Raw genomic sequence first — 11,727 nt, forward strand, 5'->3', positions numbered from 1 at the left:
TGCTTGTGTAGCATGACTCCTGTGCTTGCTGTATCTATGAAGACAGCTGGGCTGTACGCTAGTGTTAATTTCGTCTACTAAACCAAAATTATTTCGTCAACACACATTTTTCACCGTACTAAAGCTAGACTAGATTTGACTAAAACCCTCGTTAATAAACAATAAATGGGACTAAATCAATATGCGACTAATGAAGACGAGGCGAAAATGTTTAAAAACTTTACTAAAATGTATGGACATTTTAGTTCATGAACAAAAAAACGAGACAAAAAAATTTGATTTAGTAAAATCTTGTCTCTGCTAATCTGTCACTATAACGTTCCATCAATAATGTTAATCTGACCGGTAACTAATGCTGGCTTACTAGCTCATAGCATGGCGCAATAGTAGCCACTTGTTGATTTATTATAATTGTGTGTGAAGTTGTTTTTCATCAAAAAGATGAGAGAAAATTTTATGTGAAATAGTTTTCGATCCAAAATGTTCAACATAATCTTGTGACAAAAAAATAAATTAAATAAAAAATACAGGGGTAAAATGATTGTGCTGACTACAACTAGACTAAAAACAGTGACAGTTTTTGTTGACTAAAACAAGACGAATACAATTGTTTTCTTGGACTAAAATGCTAGATTTGTAGTCAATTAAAAATTGACTAAATAAAAATGGGAAGAGACTAAGTATGATTAAAAACTAACAAGCGTGATTGAAAGTAGGCTAAAACTGAGACTAAATTTAAAAAATGCGCCATCTGTGCGTCTTCAGGTGGCTTTACAGGCTGATCCCTAATCTAATGTAATGTAATGATTAAGTTACACTAGAATTAATCACTCTTCAGTGTTGCTCAAAAAAATAAAAACACATATATGTTTGTAGTAGCGGTGCTCTGATCTATTAGCCGATTTCAGCTAACTAGAGACCAGTCTGTGTGCAGTATAGCGTCCCCTTCCCTCTTCCTTCACAACCGCATGGGCAAAGGGCAACGGCAAACCAAACAAACATGGCTGCCATTTGGAACTTTCATCTGATTTGAGAGTGATGTTTGAAGTTTGCATAATGCAATACATGCCACAAAAAGATAACTCACTGAGATGGCTTGATATGGGTCTGATGCGCTGGCCCTTTGAATTTCCCGCCGTTGAGGAGTGGTAATGAGCCAAACTGCCAGCACAGGGTAGCAGTCCACCATTTTAAAATGAAAATCAACTTCTGTTTGCCAGTTGTTTACAATGGGGGCAACGGTCAATAGACTTGTCGGACAATCTTAAACATACGAACAAGGAACATATGTAGTGATACGTTTTTTCCAGGGCCAATGCCGATACCGATTAGTAGTCAAGGAGGCCAATAACCGATATTTCAAGCAGTAAAAGAGAAAATATTAGTGTCAATTTTTTTTAAATTACTTTGTTGAAATGACATGAACTAATTTAATCCCAAAAACGTGTAAAAAAAAAAAAAAAAAAAAAAAGTGGTTAAATACTTTGACCTCCCCTCCCAAAAGCGTGTTTACACATTTTATTTTGTTTTTTGTTTTTTAATGCAAGAGCATACAGGAGGCTTTGATGCAGTTTCTGACATGAAGAAGTGCCTTAAAGCAATGGCAGTTATTTGATTAAAAAAACAAAAACAAATGGCCAGCAGATGGCAGCAGAGTATAAGAGATCAGCCAGAGCCATGTTGCAACAAGCTCTTTTTGTCGGTATTTTCACCAGGAATGTGAATATTGACGAAACTTAGCTGTTAATTGCTGCAAAATGGAAACAGATACAAATATACTTTTTTTCCTGATGAAAGAAGAGACTCTAATATTTATTTTGGTAGGTTCCATGTTTTTATAGCAATAGAACACAATATTCTGTGGGCCTTGCAAAATCATTTAAAATCCAGTAAAACAGCCGGGAGTGAAGGGGGTTGCTTCAGTGAAAATGGCTGGGAGTGAATGAGTTAAAGGTGTGTAATCCTCATTATAACAAAAAATCTAACACCTCTCAACAGTAAATATATCTGATTTCTGTAGTCATTCGTGAAGGATGCTGATTACCTATTTAATCCAAATGATGTATTTGCATCTGATTGCTAAAAAAAAATAAAAATCAACAGATTATCCATTCTCTGTACTGCTTATCCTTACTAGGGTCGTATCGTGAAATGTTCAATTATCGTCCACATGACTTAATTATTGCTCTGTTTTCCCGCCCTCTTCTACCCAGAGGTCCAAAATCGCTGTATATGAGAAGATGTGGTCATATATGAAGTCGGCCGAGCCAACTGTATTTACCAAAACCACTGCGGAAGGTGTGGCCAGGGTGCGCAAATCCAAGGGGAAGTACGCCTTCCTCCTGGAGTCCACCATGAACGAGTACACGGAGCAGCGCAAGCCTTGTGACACCATGAAAGTCGGGGGGAACCTGGACTCCAAAGGATATGGAATTGCTACACCCAAAGGCTCACAGTTAAGGTAGGTGGAATAGTGTAACAATAGAAAACAGTAACAACAGTGATACTGTGCTATTGCTGCGATATTCCACCTACCCTGCTGTGCCTTTTACACAACTAATACTGTCACTGCTGTCCGGTGGAAACTTGTGTATTAATTAATAACAATTGATTTTTTTTTATTTTTGGGGGCAAGATACACCCTCATCAGTGGATGCCACAAATCAAAACAATGCCACTATTTCTCACCCGAAAAAAAAAGAAAAAGTTTTCACCCAACAGCAGCTTTAGTGACATGTTTAAATGTGTAGACATCATCATAGCTTGTCTTGATCACCTTGAGTCCTAATTTCTTAGTTTGTCTCATTGTGTGTCTCTCTTTGTCACTTATATTTTTGCCATTGTTATGTCCTGTGTCACTTTATGTTGCTCCTCCTTTACACTTGTTTCTTCACAGGGTCAACTTCCAGGTAACACTTGTCCATGTGTCTGCTTGGCTTGTGTCACTTCCAAGCAAAAGCACTGTCGTGAATATTGATGATCGTTATAATGATGATGATGTTGATTGGTGACGTGACTGTGAGGAGGGGCAATCACCTCACGCCACACTGCAGCCACACCCAAAAGGGGAAACGATAGGAACCGGCAATAAAAGAAACTGACCGGAGGGGCTTGACTAACGGGGGACTTCAACTTGATCAAACACAAACTTTCAACTGTTGTTTCTTTGAAGTGTGGATACAGTTTAACAGAGATTGACTTAGGGAATTTAAGTCACAAATGTGTTGTTGTTTCCCCCTCAGGAGACACTTGTTTATTTGACACATATTCTTGCAGTGCGTTCCCAATGTGATATGTGTCTGCTGAGGGGGAAATAAGGGGTTGGACAAATCAATTTCTCTCTCACTATCGTTTTGTACAAAAAGAAAAGCCTGTCCTATAACTTTCCCCATGAGTGGTGCAAATAAGTCAATCAAATACCAGTGGCTAGGGTTTGACGCCCTCTGCCTATAATAATAAATAATGTATTTTTTTATGAGGTGGCAGACAGCGAGCGTGTGGTCTTTCCTCCCACGACTATCTGCAGTTGAGTCTCGTTTCTCTCAATCAACCCAAACACGAACTAGCAGGTGAAAACATGTCTGGGAGCCTGAATGTGAGGCTGCCTCTCCTCAAAGTGTCATGTTGGTGAGGAAGAATGTTCTCCCCATGTTCAAAATGTTCATTTTGAAGCCAAGCTTTGAATAATGATATGTGACTGTTTATGAACTGTTTTTCATCCATTGCTCTAATCATCTAATCATAGCTCGTAGATTAGATCACCCCAGAGAACACTGTCTTGATCAATATCTTGAAACTCTCTTTACTTGTGCTAAATTATTTCCTCAAAATCAACACAGACAACACAATAATTATGCCTTGTAAAAAAAAAAAAAAAAAAAAAAAGATGTACTTTTACCGGTTGTCGCTTAAATTGATGAGCTAAAGTTTGGCGGATACGATCCAAAATTCACATAACAATGCATCCAATTTCTAGCACTTATTCTATACCCGCACAGAAAGGCTCAAGAAGAAATTTGAAAACAGAGCCTCTGGCTCTAAGGCAGATATGGTGATGTCATGCCTCACCACAAGACTGTCAAAAATGGGAGAAAGAAAAGTGACAATAAGAGCCCATGGCTGACAGGCACAAGAAAATACTAGGTATTTTCAATTTTCAGCGTTGACATTTCAAGGGGTCCCAAAATCCCCTGGGAGTGCTCCTGCTCCATCCGCTGTGCTGACCGCAAAGCAATCCCAAAAAGTTAGAAGATGCAACTGGTACAGCATGGACAAACGTGTTCTGATTTCTCCCAGGACCTCAAACCCTCACAAGATTTTTGTTCTCAGCTGCTTTAGCTATTTCACTCCTTTTTTTCAAAATACAATGGTGCCTTGGGGAACCAGTGGCCTGATACAAGCCGTGGTTCAGCCATTTCTTTGCAGCAGTTTGGCAGGTAGCAAACAATTCTTTAATAAAGAGGCTTCAAGCTGTTTGATGCCACTCCCGGTTGAATTTTCAAGCTAAACGTGAAACTAAGAGAATTGTACATGTACTTACAAAATAAGGCAGCCACATAGCTGACAAATTTGTTTTAGCCTAATGCTAACAAACATTACAAAACACCCCCAAATGCAAATTTTGCATGCCAGTAGGAGCCACAATGAATCACTAGTAATTAAATTAATAATTAATTATTTTCTTTCTATGTATTTATTTTATCACTATGTTTCTTTAAAGTACAATATTAAAGAGAGTGATTTTGCGCGTTGAAAAGAAAAACACTACAAAAACTAAATTGTTGAGTTCGTTGGGGTGGCCGGAACGGATTAATAACATTTCCATTAATTTCAATGGGGAAATGTGTTTTAAATTGTCGTGGATCAAAATAAACTCTAATCTCACGTCACCACTGTAAATTATTCTTCAATTCAACAAGAAGGATCAGAGAGTTAGGGGTTCGGTAACCTTGAATTTATAAGCAAGATCAGCTGAAAATTGCAAACATATAGTTGAGTACTGACAAGAAACGACACAAAAACACACAGCCAGTATGATGGGATTAAGGGAAATGCTTACATGAGACCAACCAAATAAATACAGGAAGGTGTGTTTTAAAAAAAAAAATAATAATTAATTAAAGTTCTCGTAATATGATCATGCTGTTATCAGTGTAGTTAAATGTACACTTTACTGGACAAGCATAAATTCTACAACCGTGCTATGATCCACATTATTATTATTTTGGTTGAGTTGCCGTGACTGCACACTAACCACCCATGCACATCTCTTCAACAGACTACCATGTTCAGTGCTTATGGACAACACCAGAGTAGGCCTACTTTTCAAAAACGTCCACTTTAAAACCTATTTTTCAAATCCAAAACCCAGGCCTATGTCCCTGAATTTTGTTTGGAGGTCACAATCCCTTCAGGGGTGTGAGCAGGAGGCTTGCGGGAAAGTGCATAGAGACACACACACACACACATTTGAGACTAGCTGGAGGGTAGTGAAGCCACAGGAGGGGATAAGAGCTCCATCAGCAGGCTACAGCCCTGGTTAACACTTTACAACAGCAATCTGGCACTGTGTGACACAGATAGTACATCCAGATTGAATTTGCATAAAAAGAATTTGCATAAAGAGAATAAAACAGAGAAAGAGAGTTTTTTCTGAGGTGCTTCCCATCGTCCTTCCAACCCCTTCTTTAGTTGTCCTCCCTTTGCTCCCACGTCCCTCACCTCCTTCCACATGGCACTGCTTGTCTGTCTTTCCTTCTATCCTTTGCTCTGACCAAACTATCTTATGTCCCCCCCACCCCCCTCCTCCTTTTTGTACTTTAAGAAATGCGGTCAACCTGGCCGTGCTAAAGCTCAACGAGCAGGGCCTCTTGGACAAATTGAAAAACAAGTGGTGGTATGACAAAGGAGAATGTGGCAGCGGGGGAGGGGATTCCAAGGTTAGCCCTCTCTGTCAGCCCCATCCACCCTGAGGGAAAGGGGGTCAATCACCGGCTGAGGAGCCTGCGATGGCCCTCATCCTGCTGTAATGCAAGCATCTGCCCTGGTGAAGAGTGCAAAAGTGATGTCCAAAACCTCCTGAGAGACCTTCTGCTTTGAATGTAGACTCAAGGTTGCAGCTGAGAACAGTGTGCACCGTTTCCTCACGAAAAGGTTCAGAGCCTTTGACATAGCTACAAAATTTCAGCTTATTACCAGATAAACATTTTCAATTTTTATCCGGTGGCTGTAAACTTGAACAGAGGACTGTACCAAAACCAACATATTTGGCATTTCTTTCTGAAAGTAAAGAGCAAGGTGATGAGGAGGTTCTGTGTTGAATAGATTCAAGAGGACAATTTGCAAGTACTGTAAAGGCAGGAATGGTCGCCCCCTAGCGGTGCTCTGGGGAGAGACGAAGGCAACAAATGAAAGGCAGACGGAAGAAGCAGAGACCGTTTATCAGAGAGGCCAAATTGGCATAGCTGCTGCTCAAGTAGAAAACTCAAGTAGCAGTTAAAACAAGCATTAAAGTCTATCATAGAAAGCTGTTTCAATCAGAGGTTAACTTGGCAGCTGGGATGATTAACACTGGCACAGTGAAATTAAAGTATTAAAAAAATCTGATTTGAGTTTAGTTTTTCAAAATGTTTTCCATTAATTTTGTAAAACAATATGCCCTGAATACTTTTGAATTATGGTGAGATATAAGCGTTTCTGTGGCATATTTGCCACCTAAAAAGGAGCAGCAGAATAATCCTTTCTACCAATCAGATCAAATTATAGATATACTATTGAGGAAATACGAATAAAATATATCAGAATTATGGCTAATGAAACATGGTTACACGAACACAAAGTCATAAAAGCTAAATGCACTCCAAGCTCTCTTTAGGTGTGAACATTTTTAAGAAGGAGGGGGGGGGGGTGAAGCTCAGTGGAAGTGTAATTATAATATAATATGATACTATTATAATGGTTACAATAGTAAAATGGTCCTTTTAAATTAGTCTAAGTGTGAAATGTTGAATTACAGTGTTAAATTATTTGACACCGCCACAAGCCAAAGGCAATGCCTACCTGATGTGCATTTTTAATCGTGGCATGTCGGACATTCCACTTTCACAGTCGTTCCCAGCCGTAGCGCACAGCTACCAATTGACAGGTAATACAGGGCGCAATATTCCTGGCTGGACAGTACTTGCGTGTGGTTTACTAAAGTACCACCCGGGGTAGTATGGTTGTGTTACATGAAGTGACAAAGGTGGGTCCCACTCATATGTCTGTAGCTCGCGTAGCTCCACCCCCCCCCCCCCCCCAGCCCCTCCTCAACGGGCATACACACATGTACTCAGTGGGATCCATGCTAGGTCACTTGCTGTCAACTGATGAAATACTTGCTAACGTTGTGACTGAGCTGTGCAATGCATATGTGAAAGACTTTAATAACATAAAATAACATGACCTATGATGTTATTTATGTTATTTTTACACGCAAAGAACCCCGGTAAACCTTGCCGTTTTGAAACTGAGCGAGGCGGGCGTCTTAGACAAACTGAAAAACAAATGGTGGTATGACAAGGGAGAATGTGGACCCAAGGACTCTGGAAGTAAGGTCAGTCTCACGCTGCTACAGCCAAGAATGCTAGCCTGAAATTTTCATCCTCAACATGCTCCAGATTACTGCAACTACTGTCCTAGTAAACACCTCAGTTTGCTTTATCGACAAACAAAAATATTGTGCTCTATAGGGGGAAAAAACTACTTACTTTTGAATATCATTGCTAAAGGTCAATCACATTTAGCAAAAAGCATCATAGATTACAAAACAGATCATCGCTTTCTGTTCAGTTTCTGTAGCAATCTGTGGCAAACTCATTTTCATTGCACTTAGATTCAGAAATACAATGGTGACGACGCACTACTGATTATCATTAGATTATGGTCACGTTCATCTCATTGTCATATTTGGAAAGGTAACAATTTAGCAAATGTCATTTTCTGTATAAACACACTCAATTGTGTTACAAAGTGATACAAATACTTAAAATAACTCCTCGAGCCCCTATAGTTAGTCAATTTGCTCTGCAAAACTGTTGTCATACAAACCAGCACCATAAAACAACAGTTCAGATATATATTTTTTTACAACTGATTTAATATAAATAAAAAAAAACACACATTAATTTAGGGAGAATTATTGACCCACCGGATAGAATATGAACATATGAACATTACAACATGTAGTTCATACCAATGATTGCATTTCAAAATCGTAAAAAGATGCAAGCTAGCTGCTTTGAATGTTTTGGAGGTGTGTGAAATGTTTTCATTGCTAAGATAAATGCCGGCTCATTTATTTAAAAGACTCTTAGCTGCTCTGACACAATGATATGTTGAATGCATGCAAGCATATAGAATTGCTAACAGCAGCAAAAGTACTAACTGTAATTGTAGATGTAGAAAGTATTTAGAATTGTTTATGATTTAGCAAATAATGCAGAATCATTCCAGATGCATGACATGATTTTGGCATATGAATTGACTAGAAATCAATCACAACTGAAGGTCTCTAACCCTCTGTGCCTTCTTGTCTCTCTTCTGCCCATCCCTGCTACTATTCCTTCTCTTTTTTGTTACTCTCTCCATATCACCTTGATTCTCTTCAATTTTGTTCCCCCCGTTTTCACCTTCTTTGACTTTCTTTCACTCTGATAACCATCGACAACATCCCCCATTGACTTCTACTTCACCCCCTTACCCAACACCCCCCCCCCCCCCCCCCCCCCGCTCTCCACAGGACAAGTCGTCTCAGGCCCTGAGCCTGTCTAACGTGGCCGGGGTCTTCTACATCCTCGTGGGCGGCCTGGGCCTCGCCATGCTTGTGGCGTTGGTCGAGTTCTGCTACAAGTCGCGGGCCGAAGCCAAACGCATGAAGGTGGACCTTAGTCCCCCCCACTGCCCCAGCCCCTCCCCAAGCACCCAGAATCTAGCCACTTATAGGGAGGGGTACAACGTGTACGGCTCCGAGGGGGTCAAGATCTAGGGGTAGGATTTAGAGGCTGCCGTCTAGGTGGGGTCATGATGGTGGTGGTGGTCGTCATGGTGGTGCTGTAGTCTGTGGTTTATGTTCATGCCAGAGCCTGTCGATGCGGAAGCGTGTTGTTCTTCATGTGGTCATGAGTACGCGTGGTCAAGCATTGTGGAACCAATGACGATTATTTTTTAATTATTATTATAATTTTAATGAAACCTTCTTTCGGATATTTGTTTATTATTGGCCTAAAAATTTAAAGTACATTTATTTTGTTGTTATCCCGCTAGATTTGGTTCCACCGTCTTTGGCTGCAAAATAAGGATGAAAATGATGACGTGACAATAATGGTGATGCTCATAGCTAATGACATAAATAGACAACTGCATTGTACTCTTAGCCAATAATTAAAACAATGGAGCAGGGATGCACAACTCCATCTACACATGCAGTCGTTTTGTTAAAACATCACTTGTCTTGTAGATCATTGTGGTACAATGGAAGTGCATGTTTTGTTTAAGGCGCCAATTTAAAGTTGAAACTGGCTCTTAGCACCCCTCAAGAAGGCAGTACAATCATAATATTTCTTCCCGTCAATCAGTGAAGAAATATGGTGATTATAATGGAGGGAAAAAATCGAAATACATATAAACAATAAATAAAAGAAAATAAGATCACACTTACATTGACACTTGTAGACAATTTGGTATTTTCGGTTATCCCAGGGTTCGGAAACCTTTCCTGTCAAAAGAGCCATTTTAGGCCAATTAACCAAAAATCTGTCAGGAGCTGCAAAACATTTGAAGATTGTGATGACGGAAACAGTGTGTTAGTGTTAGTCAAAAGCCCAAGAGCTAATTAGATCTGCACAGACCACCAGAACAGAAAAATCTGCAGCATCCAAAACGTAGAGATTATTTTTCTTCTACCTTTTGTCTTCCGTTTTTGGATTTGTTTTTGTAATTGTCATAGCTTTTTTAACTTTTTTGCCTTTCTGTCCAATTTGACATTTTTGGCAATTTTATGTGCATTTTATGGTAATCTGGGGCATTTTTTTTTATTTTGGGACATTTTATAGTTTCTCTTTCAACATTTTTTCCCAACTTTTCCAGCTTTTTTTATTTTTTTATTTTTACATTTTACAGTAATTTTCAGGATTTTTTTCTTTTGTGTTTCAACATTTTATTGTTACTTTTTAAACATTTTCTTTACTGCCGTTTTTAAAATAAATTTACTGACTTTTTTGGGGCAATTTTATATACATTTTACAATAATTTTCAGGATTTCTTCTTTTGTATTTGGACATTTTCTAGTTATGTTTTCAACATTTTCTTTTCTGCATTTTTGTTTTGTTTTTTGGGCCATTTTATGGTTATTTTTGGACATTTTTAGGTCATTTAAAAAAAATCATAGACCTCTGTCTCTCTTTTTCTGACCAATTAACATTTTGGACTCTGGCATTTTTTTATATTAAAAAATAATTAAATGAATATTTTATATAATAAAAATAAAAATGAATATGTAAAATAATAATTATAGTTTCTACAAATTATTTTAGAGTTCTATAGGGAATGACATTAAAGGGACTAAAGAGCCACATGTGGCTCCAGAGCCACAGGTTGCAAACCCATGGGTTAACTGAGCATAATATGTTTCTGGAATGCTCTATGCAAGCAGCAGGAGACAATGCAAACTCCACAAAGCCAACTTTGGAACCCTTAGAGTCTCAACTGCGAGACAATGTAGTTTCTTTACACAACATGTTTAAAGGTTTTAGACAGATCTCGACTGTTTCACACATATTTCCTCATTAAACTATGACGGCTTCCAGCTACAAATTAATTATCTTCAGTGTAGACACCAGCTTTCATCAGTTATTTTCTCACTTTCAGCACTAATGTGATAGAAATCACACCAAGGAAACCCATGTGAGACATTCTTCACATTTCAAACGACTCCACGCGCTCCACGGGTATCACCAGACTATGTAAAAATATTAAAGTACATTAAAACAGCGAAGTCGTAACGGGAATGTTTACACATTTTGACAAGATAACGTAACGTGTGATCCCCATTCAAGCGAATCTGCAAAAACAACTGACGTTAGATGTTCATATAGTGGAGCTGTGCATCCCTGTTGTGGATGAAGCAAAGAGGTGCTTTCATTTAATCCAGCCCTGGCAACTTCAAAACCGCCTAGCGTCGCTGCAGGGGAAAAACTGATCATCAAACACTTCATGAGCACAGCTACTTGATGATGTTGAAAAAGGCCAATTAAATGAAGTAAAGCTGATTTAATAAGTGCACAGTGTAAGCTACCTTATTTGGGTTGTGTACAGTTAGCAACATAGCATGTCCAGAAACATCATGGAGTAGCCTGTCCATGTGAAGTGTCCCCCCCTACTCCGAGCAGTATAGTCACTTACTCCCTCTCTATAAATCGGAATCCTTCAAATCAAGTTTCACGTTCCTGTTTTCCTTTGTCTTTCTCAAATCCTCACCCTACCAAAAATGATCTTTTAAAATACAGCCTGCTTAGTTTTGGAATCACTTAAACCCGCACACTACCAAACCTCCCTCACCTCACCCAAAACAGCATGGTCACTACAAAATGCAGATGTCTACAACACAAACCGTCTGTTTGTTGATTTTTTTTTTGCCTGTTTTTACCTTTTGCCTTAATCAACTATGTCAGCATCAAATGTAGTGATGGC

At 39.0% G+C, this 11,727-nt stretch overlaps 1 protein-coding gene across 8 annotated transcripts in view; it reads left to right on the plus strand.

Annotated features, from left to right (window-relative positions):
• Positions 1–11,727, plus strand: part of gria4a (glutamate receptor, ionotropic, AMPA 4a) — a 123,527-nt gene that overhangs the window by 105,131 nt on the left and 6,669 nt on the right. Inside the window, exons 15-18 of one of the 8 annotated variants that reach the window (XM_086080994.1) lie at positions 2,214–2,461; positions 5,825–5,939; positions 7,480–7,594; positions 8,780–8,914. In XM_086080994.1, coding sequence (XP_085937120.1) covers positions 2,214–2,461; positions 5,825–5,939; positions 7,480–7,557 — 441 coding nt within the window. In that variant the 3' untranslated portion in view covers positions 7,558–7,594; positions 8,780–8,914. Of the gene's footprint in view, positions 1–2,213; positions 2,462–5,824; positions 5,940–7,479; positions 8,747–8,779; positions 9,053–11,727 lie in introns of those variants that run through there. The other 7 variants (XM_086080988.1, XM_086080989.1, XM_086080990.1 and 4 more) reach the window with 7 other exon arrangements.

The sequence above is a fragment of the Leptonotus elevatus genome, chromosome 7 (genome assembly GCF_054856555.1).
Source record: "Leptonotus elevatus isolate MCC_2025b chromosome 7, RoL_Lele_1.0, whole genome shotgun sequence".
Lineage (NCBI taxonomy): Eukaryota > Metazoa > Chordata > Actinopteri > Syngnathiformes > Syngnathidae > Leptonotus > Leptonotus elevatus.